Source organism: Stegodyphus dumicola, chromosome 3 (genome assembly GCF_044657685.1).
Source record: "Stegodyphus dumicola isolate Sdum_Otavi_A_Nest chromosome 3, ASM4465768v1".
Taxonomy (NCBI): Eukaryota; Metazoa; Arthropoda; class Arachnida; order Araneae; family Eresidae; genus Stegodyphus; species Stegodyphus dumicola.
In genome coordinates this window covers 270,247,373-270,264,791 of record NC_140770.1, presented here as the reverse complement: position 1 = coordinate 270,264,791, position 17,419 = coordinate 270,247,373, and the positions used below count along the sequence as shown (strand labels likewise).

The following is a 17,419-nucleotide window of genomic DNA, read 5'->3' as shown; positions in this document are numbered from 1 at the left end:
TTATGTTAAATTAATAATTATATGTCATTTTTTACACACATTTGTTTTATCTAAGAGTTCAAAATTTCTTGAAATTCTAAATAAAGTATTCAAAAAATCATGCGAGCAAGCTGAGAAATTATAGTTTTAAAAAAGAGTAATTAAAAAACTATAATTAACTTTTCATCCTATAACAGCATGTAATTTTCTTAATATTTATAAAAATATAAAAACCAGGTTTATAAGTTCCTAAATATACATCATTTCAAATTTTCGTATCATTTGAAATTTAAGTATAATGTTATGTTTTGTCAGAATTTAAGCTTCAGTCAAAAACATAATAATTAGCTATTTTATGCAGCTTTAGTGCTCACACAGTTAACTAAAATTTCTTACCGTCCTAATCAGCTAATGCAGAGAAAACATGCATACTAGAAAGGTTGTGTTTTTCTTGAAATCTTAATTAAAAACGAAATTGATATGGAGAGTCTTAAATGTCCGAAGGCCACGGGTTTTGGGGCAGAAGCCCTTAAATATTAAACGAACTTGATGTTAAATATAATAACGAACATAACGTATTCACAAAGACATAATACTCCATAAAAATGTAACTTTTTACATAAAGTTTATCTAAACCTACATAGGTTTAAATAACAAGTGTAATCAATTCTAAACAGACTTTATGAAAATCTCATCCTTATGTATAAAATGCAGCAAGTATATTTAATTACATTTCATACTGTTACCTTGAAGAAAATATGACATTTTTTCGCCAATAAAACGAATCGATATCAATTATAGCGATGATTTAAACTATTCGCTTCATCATTGTAATATTTTGTGGTTTCATTTCATATTTTTTTTTCTTTTTGTAGTTCACTGCGGGAATTCCGAAAGAAGAAAATGATACATATTGCACAATCCATGAGCTTAAGGATAAGGTACCAGAGGTAAAGATTTTACGATATAAAATACTTAGATGTTACTTTAAACGGTTATCCCAAGGATCAATAATCTTTAAATATAACTAGATTAACTATCTTTAGATATAGGTTTAAAACATAATACAACACACAACGTCTTTCAAAAAATTATTGCATATTTACAAATATAAACTATTTGATCAACTAAAGTTAAACTTTGATCTTTGGAATTCTCGCTTTTATTACCATCTAAAAAATTTATTTGAATCTGCCTTGACATATATTTAGTGCTGTAGGAAGCAATAAGCGTAATTTTATGAAAAATAAATTCTATGCAAAACTAAGTGGACATGTGGCGAAAAGTAAAAAGAATGGTTGAGATTGTGAAAAAATATAAAACGCATACAGGCGAAATAAATATTAGCCAACCAGAATTTTACACCGTGTCATCGACAGTCTTTAGATAGCCCTTGCTTACGAAACCGCTTGCTGTAGATATGTATTTACAATTACAAAAATATTTTAATAATTCCGGTATTCATGTTTTAGCAATTTTAATTCAAATGGAAAATAATGATTTAAAAAATTACGAAGTCATGCTTTTTATACTTTCTCTCATACTTTATGTTTAGTAAGAGGTTTATTATTATTTGGAAACATAAAATGTTTGATTCCCCTACATCGGAAATTAACAGAGATATTTAATTTCAGAAATATAGATTTTTTTTCTCAGCTTCGAGTTCTTTAGTGGATTTTTTTTTTGGCGACGCTATGCTTTAATATAAAAATTAAATGTTAAATTACTGAATTAAATCTAGAATCATTCTTTCGATATATGGTAATTCCTATTTACATTTTTACTTAACTCAGATATGAATCATTGGTGGAAGAAAAAATTACTATAATCAATGAAGGAAAAAATATTTCTACAACTAGCTCTTAAGAAATTCTATATGGCAGTTAATGCAAGGTTGAAAATTTTTAAATTAAACCTGGTTAGGTCACTAAATTACTGAATAAAACCCAGTATTTAAAATCCATATTAGCTCAATATCTCCATTTGTTTAACTACCTAGGAAGGAATACATAAAATTTTGCTTTCAGTTAAGGTTTCTGAAGCTCAAAGTGACATCTAAAGGCCGCTATCATATTCGAAGAAAAAAAACGAAACTTCTGGCTAGAACTTAATGTTTAAAATAAATAATTACACATAAATAAAAAAAGCAATACTAAATTTTGAGGACACAAATTAGGCTTTGCATGTATCCACTATGATAGATAACATCTTGAACATGCACTTGTAATTATGTATATCATGTATTGTAATGCATTTTACTTGAGCTAATTTAGCGTTGAAATTTAGGAGTATCGTTGATGCCGCCGGCGGTGGCAGAACTTGTAGTGTTGGCTGGAGTCACAATTTCATCACGACTCGAGTAATGTTTCCGGAATGTTGTTGGTTTTCTAGTTAGTGTGTGAGGCTAATACTTATTTAGGGTAAATATTGGTTACAGCCGAAAACATCGCGGCAAAAACATCGCGGACGAAAACGTCGCGGAGAAAACAACGCAAGGTGAAAACGTCGTGCTACAAAACATCGTGGGAGAAAACATCGCAACGAGAAAACATCGCAGTCCTAAAACATCGTGGTACAAAACATCGTCGTCGAAAATAAAGCGGTTCAAAAACTTCGCAGTTTAAAAACATCGTCGTCGAAAATATCGTGGTAAAAAATAAAGTATCTACAAATCATCGCATGACGATAACATCGCAGATATGCTTTTTTCAGACATGCTTTTCGGAGACATTCTTTAATAACTGTAAATGGATATTCCCATAATGATTTGTGAGCGCAAGATGGAAAGACGGATAATTTTTACTTTCATATTTTTTTATTAACTAATAAATTTTTGCTGAGAAAATAAGAAGGAAACTTAAGCATAGAAAATTAATGCAACTTATAGCACTTAATGGAATTTTAAACCGACATAGTTAACTAACAAAGGCCATTAATAAATAATTTTTTGTAATGCTTTTACTGGTAATTTTTCATGAAAAGTATAAGCTATAAGTTGCATTTAATTATTGATGCTTAAATTTCCTTCTTACTTTTTCAGCAAAAATTTATTTGTTATTTAAAAAATGTGAAAGTAAAAATTATCCTTCTTTACATCTTGCGCTCACAAATCATTATGGGAATATCCATTTCCAATTATTAAAACCCGAAAAAAGAATGTCTGCGATGTTATCGTCATGCGATCATTTGTAGATACTTTATTTTTTACCACGATATTTTCAACGACGATGTTTTTAAACTGCGAAGTTTTTGAACCGCTTTATTTTCGACGACGATGTTTTGTACCACGATATTTTAGAACTGCGATGTTTTCTCGTTGCGATGTTTTCTCCCACGATGTTTTGTAGCACGACGTTTTCTCCTTGCGTTGTTTTCTCCGCGACGTTTTCGTCCGCGATGTTTTTGCCGCGATGTTATCGGCGGACACCGTAAATATTAGGTAGCCCCTTCAGTTCTATATAACATAACGTAACATACAGAAATGCTAGCGGATAATATTTATCACTGAAAACGGCTGCTAAAGTCTCATGAAGAGCATTCACAATTTTTTCTGTGCTGCCCTCATATTTTTCACCAGAAAGAGAGAAGGAATTATTTTTATATATCCTGCATTGCTTTCCTAACTCTTTCCCATATTCGCTTACTTGGCGTAGACCGATGTTATTGGTGAAAAATAGGATATCAGTGCATCCCATGGCTTTGCCGTCATACTTATCTTGCATTTGCTTTGGTTTCTCTTGACTTTCCCGAGTTTTCTTTTTTATTATCTCCTAGCACTCACAGTTCCACCTTGGTTTTGAATATTCTGCTACCTTTGTGAATGTTACAGGTGTAGAGGTTGTAGCTTCCTGAATAATAATAGGAGTAAAGGCTTTCATTGCATCACCAAGAGTCACATGTTTCACCATTGATGATTTCTTCATCCGAAACGGAAAGAATATTTATCTTTGAAATCATCACACGGCGATAATTTAATGTTTTATGAACTGAAATACTAGCATCCATATATTTCTCCGGATGAAAGACTTTTAACACTTTGCACAAAAGTAAAAATCATAATCCATAAACAAAACCTTCCTAAACTGAAGTGAATAACATATATAACAGATAGCAAATTAAAGAATTAATTTCCTTTATAGAATGGACGAGGAAAAGCTGCCACTTTTTACTGACATTGCCACACTGCCAATGTCAGTAAAAGGTAACAGTTACTACGTAAGGTTAATATCAAATAAAAGTAAATTTCACGATATAGTTTTAATAGCAACATAGCATTATTATTCAAATCATATCATTGTTTAAGTGTTTAGTTATCTCTAAACTTGATTTCGCTGGTCATATTTCGTTATATATGTTTTAAATACCTGTTCAAAAGGTAAAGATATAAAATAATTTTCTTTAACTTCCCCACAGATTAACTGGATGAAATTGTTCAAAACTATAATGAATGATGAAATCCATGAAGATGAAACCGTGCTGGTTACTGATATGGATTATATCAGTGATGTTGCCAGTTTCATTACAAACATAAGCAAAAGGTAAGATGAAAAAAGTTTTATATATTATACACAGCTATTTCATTATTATCATTTACGTGTTCCGTTCTAAGTCACTAAACGGAAGGGAGGGGATAGAACCCAATTTAATTACATACAAAGGAAACTGTATAAGAGAGCATTATATTCATAGGCTTGACGCTTATTAACTTAAAAAAATATGTTTTCCTTGCCTCTTACTTTAATTTAAAAAAGTAATTTACTTAATTTTTAATTTAAAAGTCACTCCACATTTGTGGAACCATTAAAACTTGCGCCCGGAAACATGGCCAAGTACTGATAGATTCTGAAGTGCATTTATTAATCTGGCAGCACAAAATTCACCCAGCGTAAATAATACATGCAGATTCAGCAATGTTTAGTAGCCTGCAAGATTGAAATTTGGAGATATGAGGCATGCTCAATAGAAAGTGTTAGAAAACGACTTTCCATTGTATCCAGAGGCTGAGAAAAAGAAGATCCCCGCAACAACGTCCGTTTTAGAGAGCCAGTCGTTGAGTTGGTACAAAGGAATTGGAAGACTCTTGTTAGATGACCTCGGCAGATAAATGTATAAATTTGTTGTTTTAAAGGCCGTAATTATGAAAGGATTCCTCGCTGTAAAGGACAGAGCTTGAAAGGTGTTGGAGCTGTTCTGAAAAAATCAGGTTGTTAAAGAAGAACTGACAACATTAATATCAAGAAAAGTAGAGATTGTGAAATTGTGAAACTGGATCAGCCCATGGAAACGTCGACGCCCTATCTAGGAGACCCTGTCCAGAAAGCTGCCAGTGTTCTTTCAGGTTCGATGGGAAATGTGAGCTGGTTAACTCGGTCGTGCGTCAAGTCACGAATTCAACATTGTCTGACCCAGACCCAAGGATGAGGTCTCTGGTACACACTCCATATTCAAAGCGGCATCTTGTACCGAAATTTCAAATCGGATGATGGAAAGGCTTTCCGATGGCAGCTAATACTTAGAAGATCCCGGACATCCTTAAAGAATTTATATTATAGCAGTACAGAACAACGGAAGGCCACTTTGGACTAAAATAAAATTCTTTATGGACTTTGGACGCTATAAAGACTTTGGACGCCATAAAGACTTTTCATAAAGTTTATATAGCGTTTCAACTGGAGTAGGGCAAGGGCTGACGCGTAAAACTGGTTCCAATCTTGAGATGCTTGTGAAGGTCGAAAAGGACAGAAGAGCCGAGGGAAGCTGGAACGTTCCTATTCCTGATCAAGAGGACGCCAGGTTGCAGATGTTATGCTACAGTATTGGATTTCTATGTTTGGAGTGCCTCTTCAGTTAAATTCCAATGAAGGAGTAAATTTTACCTCCGCTGTAATTAAAGAACTCTGAAAAATACTCGGCATCGACAAAATCCGAATAACATCTTTAATCCCCAGTCAGACGGCAGGATAGAGAGTTTTAATCGTGCCATCCTTAATAATATCCCGTTGATGGTTTCCATAAACAAACAGGACCAGAATTTATCTCTGCTCTTACTGTCCCATCGCAGTGCTGTCCACGAGATTACCGGCTATTCCCCATCCCAGATGTTGTTCGGTCGTGACCTTCGACTGTTTTTGAATTCTTGTTTGTCTATCTTGTCTGGCTGGGCCTTTATCACCTGAGGAGTACATCCAAGATCTCCAAGCACGGTTTGAAGTTATGCATAATTTTGCAGCAGAGGGAGTCAGCTTGGAAAGGGAGAAGATAAAGATCCGATTCGACACGAGAGCCACAGAATATTGATTCAACGAAGATGACAATATGTAGTGGGGTTTCCGATTCGACGGAAAGGGCTCTCTCCTAAACTAAGTCACCTCGGGATGATCCTTACACAGTCTTAAACAGGCTGAACGACCTCGTAGTTCGGATCCGTAAGTCATCAAATTCTAAGCTTAAAGTCGTTCATTACGATAGGCCAGCCCCTTGCTATGGTTTTAGACGTAGCCCCATTGTATATACTATTAATAAGCCCCTGGTATATAATGTGAATAGTATAAGGGAATCAGTGACTATATCATCAAACCGGAACCGTCGGTGGCAAAACGGGGCGTCTTGTAAGTATGTGTATTTGTATATTTTATTTTATTTTTTTAAAGCTAAAATGGTCTGTTTTGTGGTGATCATGCAGCTAAAACAGCTTATTGTCTTTACAAATATATTTTAAGAGATAACCTCTATGTGCTTTGCTAGCAGCTTTTTTTAATAAATAATCTTTTTAAATTTGAATATTACTGTTCATCTTGAGCATAGATATCATCTTGAGTATAGATACAATAGGATAGTATGAAAACACTTATTTACTCTAAATTCAGCTAACAAACATGCCACGGAAATTTTTCAATATGCTGTTATCTCTGTGAATCCCATGGAAGTAAGAAAGGAAGGAGGGGGTCAACCCCGCACTATGAGTGAAGCACTGCTTCGAGACTTCGGTCTCTAGATGGAGTGTTTTTGTTTAGATTTAGCTTGAAGCTCTCTTGACAAAGCTCTGATAGTATTTCGACACACGGCAGTTCCATACAATTCGAAAAACGGGACACTTCTGCATAAAAGAAACATTCATTATGTGATGAATAATAGCAATTTGTATAGTTTAGTGACACTTACTGAAAAATCACATCTTGATTATTTTTCGATAACTAACAACAGCGATTTTGATTATGAATTTGTTTTAATCAAAACCGCTACTGAATACTAAGCTGTTGAACTACAATAAATTTTAGCAAAAATGTTATGCTTAAAGAATGAAAAATGTCTTACAGTACCTTTAAAATTGTATACGTCTTTTGATATCCTTGATAGAGAATTTACCATTTTTATTTTATGTTCCAAATGCATGCACAGAAATTAAAGATTTGCACATGCCGAAAATGAAAATATGAAATATGTATGGGTATGCATATGCTTGCAAAAAGCATGTATCTGCCTTTAACAAAATACATAAATATTTATTAAATTATTTGTAAATGTATTTGAAATGAAGGATTCATTCCTTCATAAACTCCTGTGAAAGTTGCTGTGAAGAAATCTAAATTATTAAATGTGTCTAAATTTATAATTTTTATAAATATTATCTAAATATATAATAACCTTAACATTGAATTGTAAACATTAGTTGGGATCCTGTTGGCAAATACATCGATAATTATAATAGAAATAATTATTCCCTTACATTTTATAATAACTCAGTTACAAATTTTAAATAGCATTTGTAAAAATTCCTTTTGTATTCCCTTTCGGAAATATTTAAAGAAAGTTAAGTACATGGAAATGAGCACCAATATTTAACGTATTTCACACTTAAAATGAAAAGTGCTCTAATTTGAAATGGACCGCACATTAATTAATAATAAATTGAACTTTATGAAGTAGCTTTTGTTCTGGAACATTCGTATTAACGTTATGTCAATTCCCTTAGTTAATTATTAGCTTCTGAAATATTTGTGCTTTGTTCTATAATCCCTGTTGGGGAAAATTTCGAAATGTTCCCAGGTAAGTATTTGAAATGTCAGTGTGAGAGAAGTAAACTATGATGACATCAACCTAGTAGCGATACTTCTCTTTCCAGGGAGCTGGCCAACTACTTGATATGGAAAATTATAGAAAGATTTAAGAATGACTTCATTGATTGGAGCTGGGAGCCTCGTCGTCAGGAATGCTTCGATTTCACTTACAGCAATTTCCAAATAATACTGGATTCCATCTATATACGAAAGCATTTCCCAGAAGACAGCAGGAAAGCCGTATGTGTCTTGAACCTCCTATAATCTAATATACATAATTTAGACATCGTCTTCTCTCAGACAATTCAAAAGATTAATGTCTGTTACTATAGCTTATTTATTAGCCACTGAAATCAAAGCGCACTTAATATTTTTCAAATGACAAAGATAATGAGGAAAATCTACAAGTTTTAAAATTTGCTAATATACATTGTACAAAACAAAAATATGCAACAAATTACCAGAAGTTCCCTAGTAGAAGATATCAAGGAGTATAAAATAGAATATTCCAAAAAAGCTGTTTAGTTATCAGTTTTGTGTTTATTCAACTTCAACGGATGAGTAGGTACAGTGATCTTTATTATAATTTTTGACAAAAATAATGAAAGTAAAAGGATTCCTAAATGTATATCTTATAGGATTTTTACTCATAGATCTTATTCATTTTTAAAAAATATGTGCAAGGTAAATGACTTTTATCGTTGTTGCATTATTGAAACTCAAAATGGTGCTTACTTTATATCACCTTGCAATCTGGCAATACGCTGCTGAAATAGTAAATGCAACTTAAAAACGGTTGAGGCTCTCGTGATCCAAAGCGTAGTAGAAGGGGACGTTAGTAGGGCAGGTGATATTAACTCTTTACAATTATTGCGGCAATACTTTCAGTAACGCAGAATGGTCATCTAAAGACAGCCTCATGGGATGACTGAAAGAAATAAAAGTTGGCATAATATTTGAGAAAGGGATTAGAGACAGTCTTAAATCTGAAGAGCTACAAACTAACAAGCGCATTATTTCGGACTATTTTAAAGATTTTATTTAACTAAAAAAAATATATTAATTGAATAATTTAAAATAACTAGAAGTAATTTATATTAATAATTTTACATATTAATAGACAAGAACCAGCTTAGTAAAATTTTTGATGCCCATTAAATTCGTAGAATAGCTAAATTTCTACAAACTGGCTTAAAAATGCCTAATCTTATTCACATTCAATATATAGGAAGGCTCCGTCGAGCAAATGTAGTACTGATACTTACGGAAAAGCGTTAGTTTTAAATGTACTTCCACTGTGAACTGAGCATCTGAAAATACTGTGAAGATCTTTGGAGCCAGAATCTTCAGAAAATATTCCGCAAGGCGCAGAAAGAAGAAATTGGAAAGTTAAAAATTTCTATATTCCCCCCAGCTTGTGGACGCACCTAATAGGCGGCCTTCATTATCGCCTACGATGCAACACACAATTTTACATCCATGCCTTCTCCGGGATTCGAACTAGGACTCTTTGATATCGCAGTCAGGCATCCCTAACCACTATACCGCCTGGGCGGCAAAATTTCAATATTACCAGCTCGTGCTTTGTAAGAAGTTCGCTTTACGCCATCTGGTTCGTACGTTACTTCTTTTCTCTTTCTGAAGGAGAAAAGGTTCGAGGATGACAAATCAACTCCCGTTCAATTAACAATAATTAATAAATGCGAAGGTGTTTCATCTTTTACTCAAGTAAGAAGTATGCTGCCAAACTGGCAATTTGAGTTTAAGCCAAACTTGTAAGTTGAGCTTTAATCAAATTAGTGAGATTAAAGTGAAGTACTATAAATATTATCTAAAATTCATTATGAATGTAGCAGTTCCGTTAAGTTAATGAATTTTTTTATAAATCTTGAGATATTATTGCCAAATTGAGTAGTAGTAAAAAAATTTCTTTGCTAGATTTAGTAAAACATAATTTCTCTTTTACTTGAGTAAAGTGTTCCCCGACACCCTCGCTTTCATGCACATTAATTCAAAGCTATCTTTATAAACATAATAAACAGAATTTAATATTCGTCATATTTATGAAGTATGATTCAAAGTAATCGTTATAATTATAATAAACATTCCAATCTTTGCAAAATTAATGACATAGAAAATGAAAAAATAAAAGGTACTTATAAAATATGGTGCAATAAAATGTTCAAATTTAAATGTACATATTATACATAAAAGGCCAGAAACTGAATTAATTACGTTCGTTCTAGTGGAACGACGGTGAAGTGTTCGTGTCGGTTTTCTTACTCAGAAGGAGATTGGTATGCGATCCGAGAGAGAGCAACAGTGGGGATAGTTTGAATTATTAAAGTCGGTAACCTTTGAGAAGCTATTTTTGGAATGTGGGTGGGAATTGGTTCTAGAACTCTTTTGCGAGTCTAAATGCGTCTGTTAAAATTTTGATTTTATACGGACTAGTGAAAGGAAATTAATCAATTTCTGGCTAATTTTCTTTACGGAACGAGGAAGAAAAAAAGAAGCAATTTTCACCGCTAACGAGCTATTTAGCAGTCTTAGAATATTAAAATAGGCTCATATTTTTAGTAAAAGAAAAGGGAATAAGAAAACGCCAGAAAACAACGATTTTTTTTTAACATTGTAGAGACATTAGGTATTTTGGAGGCAGGAAAGATGAAAAATTAGCAACGCCTTCATCGGGAATAGAACCGCGGACCTCTGGAATACCGGCCCAGCGTGCAGAACCGCTACACTACGAAGCACGCTAGGAAGGCGGGAGAAATAGCCTATAACATTATACACAACTATTTCCTTAATTACAGTATTTACAAATCCTCTAACTGATAGTCATCCAATTTATACCGCCTTTTTGGGTTTAGGAACAAATTTTCATATCCCTATCAGTTAAATGATTCAAAGAGAGTATTTAACGCCTGCTCTTTTAAGACAATGATTAATAAAACGATTAGGTACTAGATTATTTTTGAGAATTTTAATAAGAAGCAGAATTTCGCATTGTAAATCTATTGTATCTGTACAAATATTTTAATACATTGCGTTTGATTTAAAATAGTATTACGAATAACTTTCTTGGATATGTTGGAAATCCAATTTATTAATTTGTTAGTACTGAAATTGAAGTCTTGCGTTTTGTCAAACAGTAGAATGTTTTTGTTGTTTATTTGAAGATCAAGATAGTCGATGATATTTTGTGAGTGATTAGCTTTATTAAGAGTAAGGCATTTCGGATAAATCTCTGAGTTTTCAATCTTATTAAAATTATTAAATGTAATAGGGTCATCTCTGTAAGTGTGCGCGTAGTAATTTAAATCGTTTTGTTATAAATTTTTTAGAAGGTAAATTCTTTGATGAATAAAAAGATATTACGGACGGAAGTACTCGAATATGCGCCCATTGGGATACTTCTTACTTGCTTAAAAAGTTGATTTTGAAATTTAATGTGGTTATGGGAAATAGTGCATTTGAGGTAGGTTTTCTATTTATTAATGTTCATAATTGTGAGCATAGCAGGAAAGAGTTTAGGAAGATTTAGTTTGACTAGTATAGATTTCTTCCAAAGGAAATGATGTACATAAGTTATCAAAGACATAGCAGTTAATGTTTTGCATGTCGATAGAATGAATGGTATTAATAACAGGAGTGTCATTTTGGATGATCCATCAATATTTATGAGTACTGTTACAGGCGTTGAATATAATTTTACAAATTTTGTTAAGCTGAAATGAAAAATAATCGTCTACATTTTTCTTGTAGTTATTAGTGCCATTTGCTATGAATCTGAATTTTAATGGTATTTTATGGGATTAGCATATAGGTTAGTAAATCTGTTGTACTTTGCATTTAAAAAGATATTGAATTTTTATGAAACGTTTTAATTCTGTTCATTATAGATGTTTTTGAATTGTTTGCCAGTTGATTAGTAGTTGCATTGAAGAGTTCTTTATTAATAATTGTTGTGTAGAATTGTTTTCATATAATGCTAAAGTTATTATTTGCTTTATATATTTTCGTAGTAGGGAAAAGTTATTTTAAATTTTTATTATCAGACAGTAGTTGTGACAAATTTAATGTACTATGGTGGCGTGGTGGTTATGTCTTGGTGTGTATCTTTGAATTGTCATGACTCCTTTTCTTTAAACATAACTTTTATTCACACATACCATAACTTTAAACACAACTGAAATAACAGAACGAATAACAAAAACCACTAAACTAAAATTCAAACATCCTATGCTGCAGCTAAGAGAGAAGTGAGTGAGTTCACTGCCGCGCTAGCAGTTTTTACATAAACCACATGACGTGGATTGGCTGCGTACGCAATCGAACGTCAGATTGCCACAGAGTATCCCCCCAGTGACACAGTCACGATACAAAAGGAGTTGCCAGTAAATTTACAATTTAAGATATGCACATTCAAATAACAGTTATACTTTAAAATTGTACGTACAAAAAGAAATACAAATATATGAATAGTAATAATGCATTTACAATTCTGACTGGAATATATACCCATACAATGCATAACTTAGTTAAACAGAAATAATGAAAAGTTAATAAGCATTTTATATAACGCAATACGTATGCAAAAAAAATTAATCAAATCTCTATACGTTGTAACATTTGCAGCAAACCACAAAAGAAAACTTTAATCATATTACAGTAATTAGTTTTTAGGAAAATGAACACGACGTCCACTTCGGGTAACTACTTGTTTTGGAAAAATTTTTGAGTTTTCGCAGACTTCTTGTGGAAACTGAGGAATTACAAGTGAATTTATACATTCTGACAAGATATATGCTGGTTTTAAACGATCGAGTTTAACTGTAATCTTTTTGTTATTTACCTCAATAATAAAATTTTTATCCATTCGTTTAACCACGGTATGAGGACCAGTTTAAGGTGGAGTTAGAGGTGGTTTAACAGAATCGATACGCAGAAATACATGAGAACAGGTTTGAAGTGCTGGATGTACATAAATTGGTGATTGAATATGCTTAGAGTTAGGAATAGGTCTAACTAAATGCATGACTGATCGAAGTTGTGACACATCAGATTCAGTAGGCGATACAATATTTGTAGCATTCAGCATATCTGACGGTAATCTAAGTGTAGTACCGTAGCGCAAGTAGCATTTATATCTTTCTTACTGGCAAATCTAATACCTAACAGAATAATAGGCAGAATTTCAGTCCATTTTGGGTTCTTGTGAACCATTATTGAACTTTAAAGTTGCCTATGAAATCTCTCAATCAGTCCATTGGACTGAGGATGATAAGCAGAATTTTCATTAAATCCTTAAATAAGTGAGATTCAAAATTTCGGCCTTGATAAGTTGTTGTTGTACCGGGCAGCCAAATCTTGCTATCCAGTTATGCACTAACACTTTGAAGTCGTCTGAGCTGACACGTCAGCAGTAGGTATGACTTCTGGACATCTGGTAAACCTGTCAATAATTGTCATGCAATAACGGTTACCTTCAGACGGTGGAAGAGGACCTATGAAATCAATATGGATATGTGCAAATCTTGCATCAGGCAAGGAAAAGGTACCCAACGGTGATTTCGTATGCCTATGAATTTCAGAATGTTGGCACTGTAGACATGATTGAACTGCAGTTTTAATAAATTTCTTCATATTAGGTCAAAAATAGTGCTTAGTAATTAATTTTGTTGAAGTTGAAATACCAGCATGAGAAAGATAGTGAATCTTCTGAAATATTTTAGAGCGAAAAGATTCAGCTATGAACGGTCGAGGTATATCTGTGTCCATATCACAGTAAAGAGTAACATCTTCTAAAGGAAAGTAATGTTTCTCAAGTTTAAAAAATAGTGAAGATTGAGATAAGGAATTTTGAATTTCAGAGTCCTGAATTTGTGCTTCGGATAACTTTAAATGCCATCTCTGGGTTCCCGTAATTATATTTGGAAATGTTTTATTCTCGTTATGAAAAAGTAAAAATATAAATTGACTCCGGTACGACAAAAGTTGACTGGCATATTTAATTTCAAAATTTGCAATTTTTTATGTCATTTCCAACTTGCCTCCCAACATTCCTTGAGGAATCGTTTAATTAATTAGAATAATTCCAGAAAATAAGTTTGAATAAAGTGCAGCAAAAATGCGTATAATTTAATAGGCCGTGCTTCTTTGTCATGTGGTGTCCCCATCAGATTTTTTTCTATTTTACAGTCCCATCATCACGAATTCTGAATTATATTTATAACTCCCGTACCGTCATGCGTGCTTCCAATTACACCGAGAAGGCACGCCGTGGGGGGGGGGGGTAATATACCTTATATCTTGCCTCACTTGAAGGGCGACTGCGGAGTCTAGGGCCCAGTCGTCAAATCCTGAAGGTAACGCATTATCGTCCACTATATTTTAGTTCTAGCACCAGTTGTGAAGACCTTTTGATTTTTTTTAAGTCGGTATACATTAAGAATCAACGATATCCTCGCTGGGCTTCGAATTCCTGACTTCCCGATACTACCTCGGACATGCTTTTCAATTATACACATATATACCGCTAAAGAAGAGAAGCCTTACATTTTCAACTAAGATTTCTGCACAATGAGTAAAAGGTTTAGCTTAATAATTTACTATAATCTCTTTTGTAATTAGTAATATGCTTGAGTAAAAATTCGTACCTTTTCTTTCAGGCTATAGAGTTAACAACTTACGTTGAAAATGAATATTTAAATTTTCTAGAAAAAATTGATTGGATGGATGAAGAATCTAAAGCATACTCCATGAAAAAGGTTTTGATAATTTTTCTTTCCGTTATCTGTATAAAATTATAAAATTCACAGGATTTATAACATTATTCACACTTTCTCTTTTCGGTAGTAGTTTTAAGATGTTTACATTGAATAATTTTTAAACGTGATTTACATAATGAAAATAAAAATTTGTCTCTTTTAAAAGGTAATATACACTAGTTATCATAAATTAAGGGAAAATTACAAAAATAGCGATAACTCCCTCAAAAATAAGTTAAACCTTGTAAAATTTGAACATGTTGCCAAGTAAGATCAGCTGAGTAAAACTGCGATATGCAAATTAGTGGCGCTGCTTTCGGAATCAGTCATCTGCGAGGAGCATAAAAGTCCATGTTTGAGAGCAAGCCCACATATTTCACAGTGACATCAGAAATCTGAGATAGCCAATTCGTAACAATTACCTCCAGGCATTATTTGCCTGCAGAACTGCGATGGAGAGCCATTGGGAGACTAGAGGCAGGACAACGTCAAACAGAAGTGGCCAGATGGCTAAATGTGACTCCTTCTGTGGTTCATGGACTTTGGAGGCAATTTCAAACCACAGATTCGACATCTGAGGAGGTTCAGCCAAGGACGGCCAACTGCTACGACGAGCGCCGATGACCGATATTTCATATTATGTGCACGCAGGAATAAAACCGCTACTCCAACTCTTCTTAGATCCTCCCTTGCTGCAGCCACCGGAATGTTCGTGTCAACATCAACTGTGCGTAGAAGGTTTCACGAAGGTGGTCTACATGCGAGGCGACCAGCCATTTGTGTGCCGCTCACGTCAAGCCATAGGAGGTACCGTTTTCAGTGGGCACGACAACATGTCCACTGGACGCCTGATCAATGGAGGGCGGTTCTCTTTACGAAGGTGTTCTCTTTACGAAGGCGGTTCTCTTTACGAAGGTGAGTCCAGGTGTAGTCTAGAAAGCGATACTAGGCGTTATTTGATATGGAGAGAACCTAGAACCCGTTATCATCCGTCAAACATTCGTGAAACAGATGCATACGGAAGGGGCAGTGCCTGTGTTTGGGGTGGCATCTCTTTGGGTGGACGCACAGACCTCCGTATCTTTCCAAGGGTAACCGTGAATGCTTAGATTGTTAAAGATGACATCCTTGATGTTTATGTGCGCCCATATGCCGGGGCAATATGTGATGCTTTCCTGTTACAGGACGACAACGTAAGACCACACAGGGTTCGCATCGTAGATGAATATCTTCAACAGGAAACATTTATTCGCATGGAGTGGCCAGCTCGATCCCCGGACTTGAATCCTATCGAGCACGTTTGGGATGCTTTAGGGAGACGTCTAGCTGCTCTCAATCCGCCACCTCAGACCCTTGTCGCGCTTGCAACTGCTTTGCAAGAGCAATGGCTCTCGCTTCCTATGGAACTGACCACATATTTGAAAGCATCACACATCGCTGTATGTGCTGTATTGCTTCTAGAGGTGATCATATTCCATATTGAAGGTACTTTTCCTATAGAAAACTGACACATCGATTTGTTCATTTTATACATGCGCTAATTTCTACACTACCATATTTGTCTGGTAATTTCTTTTTATGTTATTTGATACCTTACTATGTGTTGTATATTGTGAGTAAGTTTCATTAAATTCTATATGTAACTTTTTCAGTAATCGTGATTTTTGTGATTTTTTTTAAATTTATGATAACCAGCGTAGGATGACATAATTTTCTAAGTGCTAATACTTTTACATTTGATAAAACTATACCAATTTGCAAGTATATCATAATTCGCAGGATTATAAATTTTATAAGTATGTTCTAGTGGATAATCATCAAAGATATTAACAGTTGGATAGGGTGAAACAAGATGAATATTTCTATCTTTTTCATTATTTTGCATTTCATACTGTAATTTGGTAGGTTTATATGTGCCACATGGAAAAGCATCTTTATGATTTAAAGTTTCTATAAAATCCCTTTTCCATTCTTTTTTTGTTTATTTTAAAATTATTTTATTGTTTTCAAAATCACATTTCCATATCACAATGAGTTTGTATCCTGCCTCTTTTATTCTTTTATCATACTATCTGTTTTTATTGCTTTTTCATATAACCTTTCATACAAGTTGGTGGGAAGCTTTTTCTAAATACAAACTGGGGAGAAATGAGCGAATTGTTCTGGCTAAAGTAATTCTGAAGACGTTTAAGAATGTTAAATTTTGAAGCTTGCTGAGTGAGCTGCGGAGGCTGTTTTGGTCTCCATGATGCAACCTGACTGGCCGATTTTCAGGAAATGAGGAATTGGATAGCCATTTTTCAGTCTTTCGGAAAATATTGAAGCTTGCAAAGAAGTTTGATAATTTTACTTAGATGGCAGATCATAACAGTTAACATTTTTTAAGTCATATAATTGAATTGTTGACACCGTCCATTGCAGGACTTTTCTTGATCGATCAGTTCGCTTGAACAGATACTCACCTTAACTTCAGTTCATAAGTTACTGCAACGAGAGGAGAAAATCAAACATAATACAATAATACAGATATTCCAAACAAACATTACACTAAATGATAATTGATAATCACTATAATTAATGATATTCAAAAGTTTTAAAAATAATTATAAA

The 17,419-nt window shown here is 33.7% G+C and overlaps 1 protein-coding gene across 2 annotated transcripts in view; it reads left to right on the top strand.

Annotated features, from left to right (window-relative positions):
* Positions 1 to 17,419, top strand: part of LOC118188863 (neprilysin-2-like) — a 119,844-nt gene that overhangs the window by 55,797 nt on the left and 46,628 nt on the right. For both annotated transcript variants that reach the window (XM_085812404.1, XM_085812403.1), the window contains exons 8-11: positions 855 to 929; positions 4,393 to 4,517; positions 8,102 to 8,276; positions 14,711 to 14,809. In XM_085812404.1, the coding sequence (XP_085668530.1) occupies positions 855 to 929; positions 4,393 to 4,517; positions 8,102 to 8,276; positions 14,711 to 14,809 (474 nt within the window). The remainder of the gene's footprint in view (positions 1 to 854; positions 930 to 4,392; positions 4,518 to 8,101; positions 8,277 to 14,710; positions 14,810 to 17,419) is intronic.